General features: G+C 54.7%; 2 protein-coding genes and 1 long non-coding RNA gene across 5 annotated transcripts; 2 read left to right on the top strand and 1 right to left on the bottom strand.

Moving 5' to 3' along the window:
- The first annotated feature begins 2,642 nt into the window (after positions 1-2,642).
- LOC135306289 (C-type lectin domain family 2 member D-like) lies at positions 2,643-5,704 on the top strand. Its single transcript, XM_064429938.1, has 6 exons — positions 2,643-2,925; positions 3,210-3,599; positions 3,979-4,077; positions 4,180-4,367; positions 4,566-4,666; positions 4,754-5,704. The coding sequence occupies exons 2-6, from the start codon at positions 3,278-3,280 to the stop codon at positions 4,869-4,871; spliced, it is 828 nt and encodes a 275-aa protein (XP_064286008.1). The 5' UTR covers positions 2,643-2,925; positions 3,210-3,277; the 3' UTR covers positions 4,872-5,704.
- A 2,994-nt stretch (positions 5,705-8,698) lies between these two features.
- On the bottom strand, positions 8,699-11,298 carry LOC135306291 (uncharacterized). Of its 3 annotated transcripts, none has more exons than XR_010367092.1 (3): positions 11,135-11,298; positions 10,358-10,475; positions 8,699-10,015 (listed from the first exon to the last, which is right to left on the bottom strand). It is a non-coding gene; the product is annotated as an uncharacterized LOC135306291 (long non-coding RNA). The 3 variants fall into 3 exon arrangements; XR_010367090.1 differs by lacking the exon at positions 11,135-11,298 and adding an exon at positions 10,907-10,954; XR_010367091.1 differs by lacking the exon at positions 11,135-11,298 and adding an exon at positions 10,764-10,820.
- A 3,531-nt stretch (positions 11,299-14,829) lies between these two features.
- On the top strand, positions 14,830-18,813 carry LOC135306292 (C-type lectin domain family 2 member D-like). Its single transcript, XM_064429939.1, has 6 exons — positions 14,830-16,034; positions 16,319-16,708; positions 17,088-17,186; positions 17,289-17,476; positions 17,675-17,775; positions 17,863-18,813. Exons 2-6 carry the CDS (start codon positions 16,387-16,389, stop codon positions 17,978-17,980), a joined length of 828 nt encoding a protein of 275 aa, XP_064286009.1. The 5' UTR covers positions 14,830-16,034; positions 16,319-16,386; the 3' UTR covers positions 17,981-18,813.
- Positions 18,814-18,872: the final 59 nt, after the last annotated feature.

Consider the following 18,872-nt stretch of genomic DNA (forward strand, 5'->3'; position numbering starts at 1 on the left):
ATTTGCCCTCAATTTTGCAGGATAAAGTGAGGACAATCCCCTTCTGGGAGAATACCTGGGGCAGTGTCTGATTCCCTCAGAGCAGGAGCAGCCTTGCCCTCAGCAGCTCACAGCCCTGCCCCACAAGGATGTGTCACAGAAGGGTTGGTAAAGACCACAGGAGCCTCAGCTCAGGTGAGGCTTTCCACAGAGCCCAGAGATCTTATCCTGGAACTCTGAAAGCACAGGGGAATCAGGAGCCAGCCCTGGCTCAAGGCACAGCAACCCTGCTGAAACAAGAGAAGGGAGCAAAGGCTGAGGAGGCAGGGCAGGAACGGCTGCAGAGCCTGTTCAAAGAGAGGCATCTGCAGCTGGAGAACAGAACAGAGATCCCAGAGCGACACGTGTCTGTGAGAGTTACACAGAGATGTGTCAAAGTTTGTCAAAAGCCACTTATAAACAAGGTAATGATATCTTACGAACAATGCCTGTTCTAAAAATCAGTGAATTCACATGATGGAACCAACAGATCAGCAGTGACTGCCTCAGGAATTTGAGACAATGTTCTTCCAGCCCTCCTGGATCCATAGCAATGAAACAAGGAACAGCTCCCAGTGGATCACAGCCATAGTGCAGAACAACCCCCACTCCCCTGAGTTATCTGTGGGAGATAAAACAGAAGAGATGCCAATGAATGATCCTGTTGGGCAGGGCAGCACTGGCACCTGTGCAGTCTGTGAGGGGATCAAGGGCTCAGCAAACTGGATCTTCTGTGCAAGGGCAGGTGTTTGTCAGTGTTCCATCACTGCTGTTTCAGCTGGGTCTGTCTGATCTCTAGAAGGAAATAACTACATCATTAAATGTAAACAGACATATTGAAACAAAATTAACTTGGGACTTAAGATTAATTGCAGTGCAATTCAATGCCACCTCAGTAGCATTAGAGGTACACTTAAGAGAACTTAAAGTTATCATCTTTAATACTGAATAAAAAGTGATCTTATGAAACTGGAATAGAAGATGAAAAGGGTTAAAGTGAAGAAGACTGAAACTTGACCTGGTCCAAACTCAGGAATGCTCAAACCTGACAGAAATCCACCTCAACATAAATGACTCTTAACAAAATTAACTCAATAGAGTAATAAAACATAACTTTACTCAGATCTTAATTTGCTTAATCTGAGCAAGACTAAAACCATAACCAAATGAAACAGAACCGAACTAACAATCAATATCCTTAAAAGTTCTGGGTACTACAAAATGTAACTTATTCTGCTGCTGTTAATACCAAAAGGCACTGACAATGTGAACAAAGTGCGGCTGAAATAAGGGCATGATGGCTTTACTAGAGGGATTAGAGAAGTGTGACAAATACGCTGACCCTATGTAATTTAACTTTGAGAAAAACTCATGGCAACCACAAATTTTAAGGAATCATAACTTTACTAAGTCCTTTTAAAGTGCAATTGTACCAAAAGAGACAACAATGTAGAGTCTGGCAAAGTGCCGAACAAACCGGGAGCTTCTCGAGGTTGTATTCAGTGTAATAGCACATGGGAAATGTTATCAGGAGGAGGAGGAGGAGCAGGAGCAGGAGCAGGAGGAGGAGCAGGAGGAGGAGTCTCGGGTTCCCTCTCTGGTTGAGATGATCCCGAGGTGTGTTAAAAGTCTTTTTTCCTCAACCCATCTGTCCGGGAAGAAATCAGGGTTTTGTCTTTGGCTGTCATTCTCAAGGTTGTTTATTATTTCTTATCTAAAACATTTTCTGTCTGGCCTGCCGAGGTCTGTTCTGCAGGTCAGTCTGAGGCACACTGCCCTCCCACGGGGCTGGTGTTGTCTTTGATACTATAAACTATGTATTCGATATTTACAGTTATTTTCCAATACCTATCACCTACGTTAGACAGTGACTTTCTACTCTACACCAATCCCAAAGTGCCTCCATCATCAAGAAGATGGAGGCTAGAAAGAAGAAGGAAGGACAGGACAATGCCCAAATTGCTCCGTCTTGTCCCTAGACCCCCATAGTGAAATTCTTTAAAATTCCACCTTTCACCCTGTGACAACTACTGTTATGCTACTTAAACTTTTGTGACTTGTAATTCTTTGTATAAGGTTGGTAATTTGCTCCATGGGTCGAACTCAAAGCCACAGGGGTCTTTGGCTTCCTGCCAGGGTATCCGACCGCCCTGCCAGGGCTTTGAGCCATCCAGGCATCCAGAGGGATGTCCTGGATTCCGGCAGAGGAGCAGGAGGAGGAGCAGGAGGAGGCACTGTATTTACCGCTTTGAATCTTCTCAGAGAAATCAGAGTTCACTACAAACACAAGATTAACTTTCCAAAAGCATTTCAGCACATTTTTAAGACATTCTAGAAGGCGGTGCGTTAAGGTTTCAGCAGTCGGGGCAGGCAGAGCCCTTCCGGCAGATGCCGGGGGTTCGCCCCGCCGCAGGGGGAGCCGCGGGGCCAGTGAGGCGGCCCGGGGGAAGCGGAGCCGCCGGGCCGGGCCGGGCGGGGCCGAGCCCCGGGAGCGGGGCAAGCGCAGGCGGCAGCGAGGGGCGGCGGCGCGGGGGAAGCGAGCCGGGACCGCCCGGGGCTCGCCGTGGGCCGGGCAGCCCCGCGCTCCGCCCAGCCACAGCGACTCGGGCTCAGGACCCCAGTCCGGGCCGGCAGCGCCAGAGCGGAGAAACAACCGATCCCGGGCAGGGCAGCGGGAACCCCGAGGAGAGGGGGCTGCGCCCGCGGTGCAAAAGAGCCACGCCTTCGAGCAGCGCTCCCGGCCCGCGCTCCTCAGCTGCTTCCGGCACGCTGATTGATCTAAAAGGCCAAAATCCCTCCCACACTGACGACAGCTTTAAAACTGCGGTGCCAGCGGCCGTGGCGTCCTCTGGACGGCGCCGCAGCGGTGGTGGTGGTACCCGGAGCCCGGCGGCGGCCGCAGCCCAGGTGGGACCCGCGGTCGGTGCTGCCCCAGCCCGGGGCTCGCTGCGGGCGGAGGGGCCGCGCTGAGGGGCACGGGGGGTTCTGGCGAGTTCCTTGTGGCGGCTGCCCCCGTGTCCCCCCTGCGCTGGGATGGCCGAGGGAGCGGCTGCCCGCGGTCTCCTCCGTGCCCGGATGGCCGGGCTGGAGCCGGTGCTGCGGCAGCGCCTCCAGAGCCGGCATCGTTTTGCTGAGCCTCGGGGTCCAGCAGAGCCGGCACCAGCAGCGACCTCTCTGCGTGTCCCTTGCAGGGTGCCAGCAGCGCGGCTGCAAAGCTGCTCCCGAGGCCGAGCTCCCAAAGGATCTGTCAGCACTCCTGATGCCTCCGTTTCAAGGTGCTGTTTGTTCCTGTCAGAGAGATTCCGGCTGTGAGCTGGAGGAGAGTGAATTGTGCTCCATTCATGGAGTTGTGAAGGAACTCCTGCATCCCCAGGAGGGACCAGCAGCCGGGGTTCCACACTCGCCTGGGGCACAAGGAGCCACTTGGCATCAGCAGGGGGCTGCCACTTGTGAGCTTGCAGTGAGTGAAAATGTGGAGAATGGATTCTGCACCAGGGATGGGAGTGTGAGGGAGCTCCTGGATCCCCAGGGCACATCAGCAACCAGCACTGAACACAAAAGGGGCCTCAGAAGATTGCTGGGTGAGTGCAGGGCCACCCCTGGGGCCTCTAGGGAGGGGCCAGTGTCACCTGCCAAGGCCAGGGCTGGCAGGTGTGTGGCTGTTTCCCGAGGTCTGGAAGAGGCCTGGTGCTCTGCTGGGCCCCAGCAGTGGCTGGAAGCAGCAGCCCCAGCTGCCCCCAAGGCTGTGCAGTTCTCCTGCTGCAGCCCGTCCCCAGAGCTGTGTCCCTGGCCGTCCCCAGAGCTGTGTCCCTGGCTGTGGCCAGGCTCTTGGCTCTCTGGCTGCCAGCTGAGTGAGGGCCACACTGGCTGAGGGGTCCCTGCTGTGCTCCCTGGCCATGGGCTGAGCAGATTGCAGGGCCGGCTCTGCTTCTGGCAGCCAGCAGCTCTTTCCTGCTCCAGGTGAATGGTTCAGGAGCCATCCCGTGGGCACGGCGCTGCTGATTCTGCTGCTCCTGGTGCTGCTGCTGGCTTTGGGGGTGGTCTTGGCTGTGCTGGCAGGTAAGAGAGGGGCAGCAGCCTGGTCCCAGCCCCTCGGGGCAGAGCGGGCTCCCTGCTCCCTGCAGAGGGGAATCCTCACACCTTCTCCTCTTCCCCCTGCAGCAGCAGCAGCACAGGTTCCAGTGACACCTGCCACTCCACAGTGTGTTCTGGGCTGTCCCCCTGGCTGGGTTGGCTACAATGGGGTCTGCTACTACTTGTCAAGGGATTACAGCAGCTGGGAGCAGGCCCAGGAACGGTGCTCGGAGCTCGGGGCCTCCCTGGCCATTCTGAAGGATGATGAGGCCATGGTGAGTGAGGGGCTCGGGCGGTGTGGGGTGGCTGAGGGCAGCCTGGGGGTGCTCCTGGGCCGGGCTCGGTGCTCGTGGGGCCGGGGCTGCAGCCCTGGGCCGGGGCCTTGCAGGGAAGGAGCCCCGGCGGGCGGGGGCAGCCCCGGGCACGGGTCCCCCCGAGGGCCGGGGCAGCTCCCACTCCTCTCTCCTGGGCAGGGTTTGCTCTTCCGCCTCCGCGGGAACGGCGATTACTGGCTCGGGCTGCGCAGACGGGGCGAGCGCCTGCACTGGGGGGACGGCAGCAGCTACAGCTCCCGGTGAGTGCCGGGGAGCCGGGCAGGGCCTGGGGCACAGGGCACAAGGTGTTCCCCTGGCAGCCAGCCTGCCTCTGCTCCTCCCTGCAGGGTTCCTGTCCTCGGCAATTCCGACTGTGTGTACCTGGCTGACGGGGAGAGATTCAGGAGTGAGTTCTGCTCCAACGAGCGGCCGTATGTCTGCAGCAAGGCCCAGGCTCCCCTGTAACAGGGGCTGCAGAAAGGACCTTGTCCACGCTGGGCAGTGCCAGCTTCACCTCTCAGCCCAGCCCAGGGCTGTCCTTGCTCAGCTGCACCCTGTGCCTTGCCCTCGCTCTCAGGGTCACCTCAGTGCCTCTTCATCCATGCCCAGTGCCAGCGCTGGGCTGGGTGTGCAAAGGAAAAGGCTCTGCAATCCATCCTGCCCCCGATGCTGCCTGGAGTGAGTGCATCGTTCTTATGACACAACAAGGTCCAAAGGGAAATCCAAATTGCCTTGGAAATCATCACAAGGCTCTTGGTAATCACCACAAACTGGCCTGAAGGTGACACTTTTGGTTGGTCTTTGGAAGAGGAAGAAGAGCAGCTGATTTGTGCTGAGAAGGAATCCCACTTTTGACATCAGGCACCTGACTGTGAAGAAGGGTCTGTCAGCTGCTGGCTCTCTCTCTCTCTCTTTCTCTCAGTCTCACCTTTGGAGGAGGGCGGTCGGAGCTGCTGCTTGGGGAAGGGAATTCGCTGTGGACTGGGTTTGTGTTCTGTTTGGGGTCCATGCTGCACTGGTTGGTGTTTTTTTGTTTTGTTGTACATACTAGTTAAGAACTGTCATTCCATTCTCATATCTTTCTTTGCTTGAGAACCCCTTAATTTCTAAATTAAAATAACTTGGAGGCAAGGGGTTTACACTTTTTGTTGCTCCTGCATTCCTTAGCAGATCCCTGTCTTTACAACCAAAACACCCCCATCCCTCTGTGCCACTGTGTGGAGAGGAGGAAAGAAGGGAATCGGGGATAAAGTGAAGCCCAGGAAGGAGAGAATAGTGTGGGCAAGGTGCACTTTTAGGATTTGGCAGCCTACTCATTCCCTTGCTCTGGTATGTTTGATAGTAAAATAAATTAATTTCCCCAGGCCTGTTCAGCCCATGATGGGTGAGAGATCTCTGGCTGCCTCTATTGAGAGCCCCGAGCCTTTCCTGCTGTGCTCTGTTGCCTGCCCAGGGGCAGCAGCAGAGGCACAGAGCGGTTTTGCTGCCCCGGGCCCCTGGCCTGGCCCGGCCCAGCCCAAGAATCGCTGCCATCATTCCCTGCACCAGGACCCGGCCCCACGGCGGCTCCGGGAGTTCCGAGTGGGCAAAACGGGAGCGAGGGAGAGGAGGCAGCTGGTGCCAGTGGCTGAAATGGCTTTGCTGCCAGCTGGCAGGGAGAGGAGGAGGGAGGAAGTGGAGCAAAGTAAAGGGGAGAGGAGGAGAAACAAGGAGCAGTGGAAGGTGGCAGGGATGGCCATGGGGCAGGCAGGCATTTTGCTTTCCAGCTCAGTGGGAGGAAACCAAGAGCTGTCAAATCCATGGAGGAAAAGGGGGGAAATAGCAGGTGGTGGAAATCTCTGACAATTGGGATTGATTTGATCTGCCTGAACTGCACAGGCTGACAGACTCCGAGCACCGCCAGCGTTGGGATGTGCCTGGCCCTGCCCCTGCCCTGCTGCAGCAGCCCCTGCTGAGATGGCCCCTTGTCTCTAAAGGAGCTGCACCGAGGGACGGGTGAAGTGCTGCTGCAATAAGATTGAAAGAATAAAATGAACAGAATAAAAATCTGCGACACATGGCCTCCTTCACTTGCTAACACTCAAATAGCTCTGCCGAGGCACTGCTGGGCTCAGTGCTTGTTAAAAAGAGTCATGGCAAAGGCTGGGATATGTGAAGGGAATAAAGTTCAGAGAATGGTATAAAATATTCTAAAAATGCTACACCAGTATTGGCCATTGCCAAAGTGTCACAAAAATACCTCTTCCAGGGGATTGTGAGTCAGGTAGGACTGGGGTGGGGCTTCCTCTAGGGTGGGGCTTCCTTTACGATGGTCTGGTTGTGGTAACGCTGAGCAGGCGTTCCTTGCGTTTGTGAGTCTTGTAGGAATCGGGTGGGGCTTCCTCCGCTGCTGATGGGCTGGTTGTGGTAACGCTGAGCAGGCGTTCCTTGCGTTTGCGAGTCGCCCAGGACTGGGGTGGGGCCTCCTCTGGCGCTAACAGGCTGACTGTGGGAACGCTCAGTAAGTGCCTTCCTTGCGTTTGCGAGTCGCCCAGGACTGGGGTGGGGCCTCCTCTGGCGCTAACAGGCTGACTGTGGGAACGCTCAGTAAGTGCCTTCCTTGCGTTTGCGAGTCACCCAGGACTGGGGTGGGGCCTCCTCTGGCGCTAACAGGCTGACTGTGGGAACGCTCAGTAAGTGCCTTCCTTGCGTTTGCGAGTCGCCCAGGACTGGGGTGGGGCCTCCTCTGGCGCTAACAGGCTGACTGTGGGAACGCTCAGTAAGTGCCTTCCTTGCGTTTGTGAGTCACCCAGGACTGGGGTGGGGCTTTCTCAGCCACTGAATAGCAGGCTGATTAAAAGAGGCCTCTAGGGAGTGCGGCAAACAGGTGCAGGCAAGCAGGGCTGTGGCACTTCTCTGGGCGTGGTGTGGCAGTTTGGGCAGGCAGGGTGTCCTAGGTTACAATATAAATATGTATTCTATTGCCATCCTCAAGAGCTGTTGAAACCAGGAAGGGCATTGTTTTTCCTCCTGTTAATGGGCCCATTAATGCCTTGCCCATGACTCAGAGAGAACTCCCTCCAGGAGCCATTTGTTTAATGGACCCACAGCATGACTCATTGAATGATATCAGTCCATTGTGAGATACTCCGCCCAGGGGGGAGGAGCTAAGCATCCCCACCTGGATATAATCTGTGCTTTGGGACAGAACAAGGTGCCTTTGCCCACTGGTTTCTAGAGGACAAAGAGCTACCAGATCTTTCCTACGGGATCACTACTTCAACAACACCATTTCATCTGGACTGCTACCACCACCCTAACTAGCAGGGTGTCGGGTTGTATTCTGACTGGCAGTGATTTTTTATTTTCCTTTGCATAATTGTATGTATTTTGTTTTTTTTTTCTTTTTCCTAATAAATTGCATTTCTGACTTGGAGTCTCTCACTGGCTTTGTTTTCAAACCAAAACAACCGTCCTCTCCCTTACTTTGTCATCTCAACAACTGCTAAAGAAACCTTTCTAATCTTGTCAACTGGCAATGCAACTGCTCCTGAATTCAGGATTTAAAGTCAGGCTTTGCCCACGCCATTCATTTGATTTTTTTTATTAAGTTGTTGATGCTTAACAAGCTCTGTGCTGCTTTAAAGCCTTTCTCCAAGGCTCAAAGAATGACCCTTGCAGGGAGTGCAGGAGCGTTGTATTTAGAAATGGAGTGTATTAAACCAGGTTCCTTTAAAAGCCAATGAAATTAGGGCACTGGAATTACTGTGGGAAATGTTCCATTTAGGATAGACCCACCCTGCTAGAAGCTGTTTGTCTGATGGTCAGTTCATGCTCTGATCAGTGCAGGGCCAGCCCCTCAAGAAATGCATGATTGAAATCCAGCCAGGAGAGGAAAAGACAGGAGCTGAGCTGGGAGAGCTGGACAGAGGAAATGCCACAGATGTGCCTGGAGCATGGCCCTGCCCAGCAGCTTTTCTTACTGTTGAATTCTAAAAACGCTAAAAGCTGATGCTCAGTTCTTTGGCGTCTGGCTTGTAAGTGCCGAGGGGATGAGCTCCCTTACTGGAACTCAGGCACTGGCGTGCTCCAAGCCTTTAGCCAGATTGCTTTTCATTTAGCCTAAATTCAATGTTTCTTTTATTCGTTTGTGGGTTTTGGATTTTTTTTAATAGTCTAAGCAATGCTACAAGTGAAAGAAATGAACAGAAATAGACTGGAGCATCACTGGTCCAGTAATTAATATATAACTCTTCCTCTTTTCCCTTTAAACATATATGTAAGAGCCTAAATGAGAGATGCGGGACTCCAGGTGGCTCTTCCAAAACGCAGTTTATTATATGCAAGATGTTAGAGCAGTCCAGGGTCGTGGGCGACAGAGCCTGAGCCTACAGCTGTCAGCTGCAGCTGCAGGCAGGCCTGGAGACCCTTAGCTTAGGTTACAAATGCATTATATACTTTTCTTTGCTGAGCATCTTAATACAGTAGAACCAATCTATACCTTAACTTTTATCTATAGCCTATCATAACTAATACAATTACCATATTCATGTTAGTATTCTCCAATCACTAAATGTTAGTACATTACAGTTTAAGCTAGAAATTGTTCTTCAGTTTTCTTGCAGTGGAAAATTCTGAGACCTTTTTTCTACTTGCAACATTTGCTGACTTGTTTGCTTGTGCTATCTTTCTGCTTGGTAAAAACATCATCTTGTTTGAGGTGGGTTTATCCTTTGTTCTAAGTCATAAAACCCCCTTCTAACTAACATACCCTTTGCTCCTTGGTTATCCAGTAAGACTGGCTCAGCAATTCTTTTCTTCTATATCAAAACTTGCTTCCATCTCTATTCCTTCCTCAGCTTCTACATTCTGCAACGAGTTTATCAAATACATCTTGTTTCCTTCATAACAACAATACCAGGTTTCTCTTCAACTAGAGAAGTGCTTCAGGAGAACCAGCATAACCTAACTGCTCCAGAGCATCCCAGGGATGTAAAAGCATTATTTCAGGGGCTACATGCGACCTCTGCTGGTTCCTGATCCTGAGAAAAGCCCTGAGTGCAATGCTCTCAGCTCCCTCACTCTGCTCCCTCAAACAAAGGAAATATGGGCCTGACACTCCAGGTACACACTTGCAATCAATTTTGGTGTTGTGTTCCAGCCCTTTTAAGAATCTTGGAGTAGGGGAAGGGGAAGGTGTCTGCTCATTATTTCACCTGTGCCAGACAAAGCCTGTGTCCTTACAGAGACAGCAACACTCCAGCCCTGAGCATTCCCTGCTCTGAGGGCAGCAAATCCTCTGCCCTAAACACTCCACAGTATGGTAAAAAAAAAAAAATCATCCAAGTGGTTTAGCAGAGCTTGAAAGTTCTGTTGGATACAGGAGTGCTCCTGAAGGGAGCAACAGCAAGGGACAGACAGCACTCTGGATTTTCAGAGGCAGTCAGACCACTTGGCTAGAGAGAGGTGCAAGAGAAAACTCCAGCTGCTACAGAAAAGGTCACTGTGGCCACCATGCCAGCTGTACACAAGCTTTACTCACCCTGTTTCCACTGTGCTCAGGATTCAGTCACCTTAGGATAAAATCGGCTGCTTCTATCAAGAGAAACTCTCCATCGTGGTCATCAATCCTGGCCAAGGAGCAATTGGTTTCTTAGCAGGAAAAGCCTTGCAGAGCACAACAACACACTTCTGAATCCATGTCTGCTGGGTTTTTTTTAATATTCATAAACCCATAGAAAGTCTAAGGTTAGATGGGAACTAAAAGATCATCTGGTTCCAACTCCCCTGCCACAGGCAGGCACACCCTGCACTAGCCCAGGCTGCTCCAAGCCCCATCCAACCTGCCCTTGGACACTTCCAACGTCTTTGGGATAAGGAAACACCTCCAAGGATGGGAATATTAAAACAGGTCCTCCAGAGCACAGGCACTGCCCCTTGGCAGCCCTCCCACTCAAGCAGCTCAGCCTCACCTGGCTGCCAGCCCCGGGAACTCCCTGGTGATCTCCCGGAGCAGGTACACGATGAACCACTCATCCTCCACGTTATCCCCGAACGCGGTGGTGCCGCCCAAGTGCGCCGGGGTCTCGCCTGGACGGGGCACAGAGCGGAGAGGCGGCTCAGCAACGCCGTGCCCAGGAACAGATTGTCCACACGGGCTGCGGAGTCTCCCTCGCCGGGGATATTCCAGACCCCGCTGACAGAATCTTGTGTCCTGTGCTCGGGGATGGCCCCGCTGCAGCAGGGAGGTGGCACCCGATGCCTCACGGGGTTAGCCCGTGCTGCGACACCGAGAGCCTGGGAAGCCGCCGGGTGCCCCTCACACGGCCTCCGCTCCCCCTCACACGCTCCCATTCGAGCCCGCCGGGTCCCCCTCACACGCTCCCGGTTCCCGGCCGCCGGGTCCCCCTCACACGCTCCCGGGTCCTCCCTCAGACGCTCTCGGGTTCGACTACGCCGTGTCCCCCTCACACGCCCGCAGTTCCCCCTCACGCGCTCCCGGGTCGAGCCCGCTATGCCACCTTCACACGCCGTCGGTCCCGGCTCCCGGATCCCCCACACGCCGTCCGTCCTCCCGGTTCCCGGCCGCCGAATCCCCCTCACGCGCCCCCGATTCCCGGCCGCTGGGTCCCCCTCACACACTCCCGGTTCCCGGCCGCCGGGTGCGCCTCACTCGCTCCCGGGTCCCTTCACATGCTCCCGGTTCTCGGCCGCCAAATCCCCCTCACACGCCCTAGGTTCCCCCTCACGCGCTCCCGGTTCCCGGCCGCCGGGCTCCCCTCGCAGTCCCCCCGCTCCGGGCGCTCCTCCCGCCGTGCCTCCCGGCCCGCTCCCGGCTCCCCGCGGCGCGGCACGGAGCGCAGGCCGAGCGGCTGCCGCTGCCACACGCAGGCGGCAGGAGCGGGGCGAAGGCACCGGGAACAGCTGAGCGCGGGCCCGCCGCCGCCGCCGCCGCCTGAGAAGCTGATGCTCAGGGCTTTGGGATCTGGCTTGTGCCTGCAGAGGGGATGAGCTCCCTTACTGGAACGCAGGCAATGGAGTGCCACAACCCTGCAGCCAGATTGCTTCTCCTTCAGCTTAAACTCAGTGTTCTTTTAGTTTTGGTTTGGATTTTAAAAGTGTTCTTAGAGATGCTATAAGTGAAAGAAGAGAACAGAAATAGATGGGAGCACCACTGGCACAATAATTGCTATTTTACTCATCCTATTTTCGTTTTAAAAATATATGGGGATAACATGAACTTTTTACCTCTATGGCTTGGGACAAACACTTTTTTTCCCTTCCTTTGGAAGAGATCTGCAAGCCCTGAGACCCTGGACCACTGCTCCCTGCATTTTATTCATGTTTTTACAATTAAACAAGGGCTTGATAAGATTGACAAGGAAGACACAACTCCAAGTCCTTGGGCAGCAGCCTCCAAACTCTTTGGGTGATGCAGAGAGCAGTAGGGTGTGAAGACTGCTTTCCAGTGCGAGATCAATCCATGATAACCTGCTCACTGACACCAAAGTCACTTCTCATCGGCCACTTGTTATTCCCGAAGTGCAGGAGCTGCAGTGTTTGCCAAAGCCTGGGCAGAACGATGGAGAACATTCCTGTCAGATTTCTCCTTCTCTTCCTGTGCCAGCAGGAGAAACCCATCCTGGTTAAGGGTTTTGTTGCTGTATGACAGTGTGCAGCTCAGAGCTCAAGCAGTGCCCAGGAGCATTAATTATTGAATCTGCAGTGCCCCCTCAGCCGTGTGAGCTCGGAGCAGGGCGCTGGGAAGTGGGGCCATCCCAATTTCGGGCAGTGGGACTCGGAGCTGGAGCGGTTTGGAGTCAGCACCGGAGCCTGAGCTGCCTCTGTGCTCAGAGAGGGGAGAGCCCTTCCTCTGCAGGGAATGCTTTTCCACTCGGGGTTTCTCTCCTGGCAGCTCCAGCCTTGCCTCTTCCAGAGCAGAGCACGCTGTGCCCCAGTGCTTTGCTGCTGGGAGCACTGGGAGAGATCCTGGGAGCACTGGGAGGGAACTGGGAGCACAGGGAATGGCAGGAGGGAACTGGGAGGGAGAGTGGAAGCAGCGGGAGTGAGCAAGAAGGAGCACTGGGAGGGATCTCGGGAGCCCTGGGCAGGAATGGTGCTCCCAGTTCCTGCGCAGGGCTCTCCCCATCCCTGCCGGGGCTTGCCAGGAAGAGGGACACTGGCAGGGAACTGGGAGGGAAGTGCTCAGCACTCTGCAAGGTGCAGCAGCCCCAGGGGTGAGCAGTGAAGAGGGGGAAGTGCCCCCAGTCCCTCCCCACTGCCCCCAAAAATGGGGGGTGACGAGGAGAAAAGGGATTCAAATGGAGGGAGGAAAGCTTTTCTGTGACTGTGTATGAACTGGGGAGGGTCCCCATTCAGCTACAATTTAAAGGGTCTCAGTTGAAGGAAAACACACCTTTTTCATTATTTTGGGTGTCTCCCTTGGCAGGCAATCACTGCTTGCCATGATTTCCATGTTTAAATGGAAGGAGAAAACCTTTATCATCCTGCATGAATTGAGAGAAAGAGCCCATTTTCATCATTGTCAGGTTCAAACTGAGGGCAAACCCCGCTGTGCCTGCTCTGAAAGGGCTTCCGTTGAGAGGAACCTCTTGATGAGCCATTGTAAGAGTGCCATCGAGGGGACCCTCCATTTGAAGGGACCTTCACAGATGAAAAAGATGTGCAAAAGCTCCCAGTATGATCTTTGTTGAGGGAAACTGCATTTGCCCTCAATTTTGCAGGATAAAGTGAGGACAATCCCCTTCTGGGAGAATACCTGGGGCTGTGTCTGATTCCCTCAGAGCAGGAGTAGCCTTGCCCTCAGCAGCTCACAGCCCTGCCCCACAAGGATGTGTCACAGAAGGGTTGGTAAAGACCACAGGAGCCTCAGCTCAGGTGAGGCTTTCCACAGAGCCCAGAGATCTTATCCTGGAACTCTGAAAGCACAGGGGAATCAGGAGCCAGCCCTGGCTCAAGGCACAGCAACCCTGCTGAAACAAGAGAAGGGAGCAAAGGCTGAGGAGGCAGGGCAGGAACGGCTGCAGAGCCTGTTCAAAGAGAGGCATCTGCAGCTGGAGAACAGAACAGAGATCCCAGAGCGACACGTGTCTGTGAGAGTTACACAGAGATGTGTCAAAGTTTGTCAAAAGCCACTTATAAACAAGGTAATGATATCTTACGAACAATGCCTGTTCTAAAAATCAGTGAATTCACATGATGGAACCAATACATCAGCAGTGACTGCCTCAGGAATTTGAGACAATGTTCTTCCAGCCCTCCTGGATCCATAGCAATGAAACAAGGAACAGCTCCCAGTGGATCACAGCCATAGTGCAGAACAACCCCCACTCCCCTGAGTTATCTGTGGGAGATAAAACAGAAGAGATGCCAATGAATGATCCTGTTGGGCAGGGCAGCACTGGCACCTGTGCAGTCTGTGAGGGGATCAAGGGCTCAGCAAACTGGATCTTCTGTGCAAGGGCAGGTGTTTGTCAGTGTTCCATCACTGCTGTTTCAGCTGGGTCTGTCTCATCTCTAGAAGGAAATAACTACATCATTAAATGTAAACAGACATATTGAAACAAAATTAACTTGGGACTTAAGATTAATTGCAGTGCAATTCAATGCCACCTCAGTAGCATTAGAGGTACACTTAAGAGAACTTAAAGTTATCATCTTTAATACTGAATAAAAAGTGATCTTATGAAACTGGAATAGAAGATGAAAAGGGTTAAAGTGAAGAAGACTGAAACTTGACCTGGTCCAAACTCAGGAATGCTCAAACCTGACAGAAATCCACCTCAACATAAATGACTCTTAACAAAATTAACTCAATAGAGTAATAAAACATAACTTTACTCAGATCTTAATTTGCTTAATCTGAGCAAGACTAAAACCATAACCAAATGAAACAGAACCGAACTAACAATCAATATCCTTAAAAGTTCTGGGTACTACAAAATGTAACTTATTCTGCTGCTGTTAATACCAAAAGGCACTGACAATGTGAACAAAGTGCGGCTGAAATAAGGGCATGATGGCTTTACTAGAGGGATTAGAGAAGTGTGACAAATACGCTGACCCTATGTAATTTAACTTTGAGAAAAACTCATGGTAACCACAAATTTTAAGGACTCATAACTTTACTAAGTCCTTTTAAAGTGCAATTGTACCAAAAGAGACAACAATGTAGAGTCTGGCAAAGTGCCGAACAAACCGGGAGCTTCTCGAGGTTGTATTCAGTGTAATAGCACATGGGAAATGTTATCAGGAGGAGGAGGAGGAGCAGGAGCAGGAGCAGGAGGAGGAGCAGGAGGAGGAGTCTCGGGTTCCCTCTCTGGTTGAGATGATCCCGAGGTGTGTTAAAAGTCTTTTTTCCTCAACCCATCTGTCCGGGAAGAAATCAGGGTTTTGTCTTTGGCTGTCATTCTCAAAGTTGTTTATTATTTCTTATCTAAAACATTTTCTGTCTGGCCTGCCGAGGTCTGTTCTGCAGGTGGGTCTGAGGCACACTGCCCTCCCACGGGGCTGGTGTTGTCTTTTATACTATAAACTATGTATTCGATATTTACAGTTATTTTCCAATACCTATCACCTACGTTAGACAGTGACTTTCTACTCTACACCAATCCCAAAGTGCCTCCATCATCAAGAAGATGGAGGCTAGAAAGAAGAAGGAAGGACAGGACAATGCCCAAATTGCTCCGTCTTGTCCCTAGACCCCCATAGTGAAATTCTTTAAAATTCCACCTTTCACCCTGTGACAACTACTGTTATGCTACTTAAACTTTTGTGACTTGTAATTCTTTGTATAAGGTTGGTAATTTGCTCCATGGGTCGAACTCAAAGCCACAGGGGTCTTTGGCTTCCTGCCAGGGTATCCGACCGCCCTGCCAGGGCTTTGAGCCATCCAGGCATCCAGAGGGATGTCCTGGATTCCGGCAGAGGAGCAGGAGGAGGAGCAGGAGGAGGCACTGTATTTACCGCTTTGAATCTTCTCAGAGAAATCAGAGTTCACTACAAACACAAGATTAACTTTCCAAAAGCATTTCAGCACATTTTTAAGACATTCTAGAAGGCGGTGCGTTAAGGTTTCAGCAGTCGGGGCAGGCAGAGCCCTTCCGGCAGATGCCGGGGGTTCGCCCCGCCGCAGGGGGAGCCGCGGGGGCAGTGAGGCGGCCCGGGGGAAGCGGAGCCGCCGGGCCGGGCCGGGCGGGGCCGAGCCCCGGGAGCGGGGCAAGCGCAGGCGGCAGCGAGGGGCGGCGGCGCGGGGGAAGCGAGCCGGGACCGCCCGGGGCTCGCCGTGGGCCGGGCAGCCCCGCGCTCCGCCCAGCCACAGCGACTCGGGCTCAGGACCCCAGTCCGGGCCGGCAGCGCCAGAGCGGAGAAACAACCGATCCCGGGCAGGGCAGCGGGAACCCCGAGAAGAGGGGGCTGCGCCCGCGGTGCAAAAGAGCCACGCCTTCGAGCAGCGCTCCCGGCCCGCGCTCCTCAGCTGCTTCCGGCACGCTGATTGATCTAAAAGGCCAAAATCCCTCCCACACTGACGACAGCTTTAAAACTGCGGTGCCAGCGGCCGTGGCGTCCTCTGGACGGCGCCGCAGCGGTGGTGGTGGTACCCGGAGCCCGGCGGCGGCCGCAGCCCAGGTGGGACCCGCGGTCGGTGCTGCCCCAGCCCGGGGCTCGCTGCGGGCGGAGGGGCCGCGCTGAGGGGCACGGGGGGTTCTGGCGAGTTCCTTGTGGCGGCTGCCCCCGTGTCCCCCCTGCGCTGGGATGGCCGAGGGAGCGGCTGCCCGCGGTCTCCTCCGTGCCCGGATGGCCGGGCTGGAGCCGGTGCTGCGGCAGCGCCTCCAGAGCCGGCATCGTTTTGCTGAGCCTCGGGGTCCAGCAGAGCCGGCACCAGCAGCGACCTCTCTGCGTGTCCCTTGCAGGGTGCCAGCAGCGCGGCTGCAAAGCTGCTCCCGAGGCCGAGCTCCCAAAGGATCTGTCAGCACTCCTGATGCCTCCGTTTCAAGGTGCTGTTTGTTCCTGTCAGAGAGATTCCGGCTGTGAGCTGGAGGAGAGTGAATTGTGCTCCATTCATGGAGTTGTGAAGGAACTCCTGCATCCCCAGGAGGGACCAGCAGCCGGGGTTCCACACTCGCCTGGGGCACAAGGAGCCACTTGGCATCAGCAGGGGGCTGCCACTTGTGAGCGTGCAGTGAGTGAAAATGTGGAGAATGGATTCTGCACCAGGGATGGGAGTGTGAGGGAGCTCCTGGATCCCCAGGGCACATCAGCAACCAGCACTGAACACAAAAGGGGCCTCAGAAGATTGCTGGGTGAGTGCAGGGCCACCCCTGGGGCCTCTAGGGAGGGGCCAGTGTCACCTGCCAAGGCCAGGGCTGGCAGGTGTGTGGCTGTTTCCCGAGGTCTGGAAGAGGCCTGGTGCTCTGCTGGGCCCCAGCAGTGGCTGGAAGCAGCAGCCCCAGCTGCCCCCAAGGCTGTGCAGTTCTCCTGCTGCAGCCCGTCCCCAGAGCTGTGTCCCTGGCCGTCCCCAGAGCTGTGTCCCTGGCTGTGGCCAGGCTCTTGGCTCTCTGGCTGCCAGCTGAGTGAGGGCCACACTGGCTGAGGGGTCCCTGCTGTGCTCCCTGGCCATGGGCTGAGCAGATTGCAGGGCCGGCTCTGCTTCTGGCAGCCAGCAGCTCTTTCCTGCTCCAGGTGAATGGTTCAGGAGCCATCCCGTGGGCACGGCGCTGCTGATTCTGCTGCTCCTGGTGCTGCTGCTGGCTTTGGGGGTGGCCTTGGCTGTGCTGGCAGGTAAGAGAGGGGCAGCAGCCTGGTCCCAGCCCCTCGGGGCAGAGCGGGCTCCCTGCTCCCTGCAGAGGGGAATCCTCACACCTTCTCCTCTTCCCCCTGCAGCAGCAGCAGCACAGGTTCCAGTGACACCTGCCACTCCACAGTGTGTTCTGGGCTGTCCCCCTGGCTGGGTTGGCTACAATGGGGTCTGCTACTACTTGTCAAGGGATTACAGCAGCTGGGAGCAGGCTGAGGAACGGTGCTCGGAGCTCGGGGCCTCCCTAGCCATTCTGAAGGATGAGGAGGAAATGGTGAGTGAGGGGCTCGGGCGGTGTGGGGTGGCTGAGGGCAGCCTGGGGGTGCTCCTGGGCCGGGCTCGGTGCTCGTGGGGCCGGGGCTGCAGCCCTGGGCCGGGGCCTTGCAGGGAAGGAGCCCCGGCGGGCGGGGGCAGCCCCGGGCACGGGTCCCCCCGAGGGCCGGGGCAGCTCCCACTCCTCTCTCCTGGGCAGGGTTTGCTCTTCCGCCTCCGCGGGAACGGCGATTACTGGCTCGGGCTGCGCAGACGGGGCGAGCGCCTGCACTGGGGGGACGGCAGCAGCTACAGCTCCCGGTGAGTGCCGGGGAGCCGGGCAGGGCCTGGGGCACAGGGCACAAGGTGTTCCCCTGGCAGCCAGCCTGCCTCTGCTCCTCCCTGCAGGGTTCCTGTCCTCGGCAATTCCGACTGTGTGTACCTGGCTGACGGGGAGAGATTCAGGAGTGAGTTCTGCTCCAACGAGCGGCCGTATGTCTGCAGCAAGGCCCAGGCTCCCCTGTAACAGGGGCTGCAGAAAGGACCTTGTCCACGCTGGGCAGTGCCAGCTTCACCTCTCAGCCCAGCCCAGGGCTGTCCTTGCTCAGCTGCACCCTGTGCCTTGCCCTCGCTCTCAGGGTCACCTCAGTGCCTCTTCATCCATGCCCAGTGCCAGCGCTGGGCTGGGTGTGCAAAGGAAAAGGCTCTGCAATCCATCCTGCCCCCGATGCTGCCTGGAGTGAGTGCATCGTTCTTATGACACAACAAGGTCCAAAGGGAAATCCAAATTGCCTTGGAAATCATCACAAGGCTCTTGGTAATCACCACAAACTGGCCTGAAGGTGACACTTTTGGTTGGTCTTTGGAAGAGGAAGAAGAGCAGCTGATTTGTGCTGAGAAGGAATCCCACTTTTGACATCAGGCACCTGACTGTGAAGAAGGGTCTGTCAGCTGCTGGCTCTCTCTCTCTCTCTTTCTCTCAGTCTCACCTTTGGAGGAGGGCGGTCGGAGCTGCTGCTTGGGGAAGGGAATTCGCTGTGGACTGGGTTTGTGTTCTGTTTGGGGTCCATGCTGCACTGGTTGGTGTTTTTTTGTTTTGTTGTACATACTAGTTAAGAACTGTCATTCCATTCTCATATCTTTCTTTGCTTGAGAACCCCTTAATTTCTAAATTAAAATAACTTGGAGGCAAGGGGTTTACACTTTTTGTTGCTCCTGCATTCCTTAGCAGATCCCTGTCTTTACAACCAAAACACCCCCATCCCTCTGTGCCACTGTGTGGAGAGGAGGAAAGAAGGGAATCGGGGATAAAGTGAAGCCCAGGAAGGAGAGAATAGTGTGGGCAAGGTGCACTTTTAGGATTTGGCAGCCTACTCATTCCCTTGCTCTGGTATGTTTGATAGTAAAATAAATTAATT

The sequence above is a fragment of the Passer domesticus genome, chromosome 8, assembly GCF_036417665.1.
Source record: "Passer domesticus isolate bPasDom1 chromosome 8, bPasDom1.hap1, whole genome shotgun sequence".
Classification (NCBI taxonomy): Eukaryota; Metazoa; Chordata; class Aves; order Passeriformes; family Passeridae; genus Passer; species Passer domesticus.

What these genes read in the sequence shown, in the direction of transcription:
- LOC135306289 (XM_064429938.1), top strand. Translation starts at nt 3,278, where the DNA reads ATGCCTCCGTTTCAAGGTGCTGTTTGTTCCTGTCAGAGAGATTCCGGC. An exon ending in GGTCTTGGCTGTGCTGGCAG is followed by an intron (nt 4,078 to 4,179) that starts GTAAGAGAGGGG and finishes TTCCCCCTGCAG; the next exon opens with CAGCAGCAGCACAGGTTCCA. An exon ending in GGCAGCAGCTACAGCTCCCG is followed by an intron (nt 4,667 to 4,753) that starts GTGAGTGCCGGG and finishes TCCTCCCTGCAG; the next exon opens with GGTTCCTGTCCTCGGCAATT.
- LOC135306292 (XM_064429939.1), top strand. Translation starts at nt 16,387, where the DNA reads ATGCCTCCGTTTCAAGGTGCTGTTTGTTCCTGTCAGAGAGATTCCGGC. An exon ending in GGGCCTCAGAAGATTGCTGG is followed by an intron (nt 16,709 to 17,087) that starts GTGAGTGCAGGG and finishes TTCCTGCTCCAG; the next exon opens with GTGAATGGTTCAGGAGCCAT. An exon ending in GGCAGCAGCTACAGCTCCCG is followed by an intron (nt 17,776 to 17,862) that starts GTGAGTGCCGGG and finishes TCCTCCCTGCAG; the next exon opens with GGTTCCTGTCCTCGGCAATT.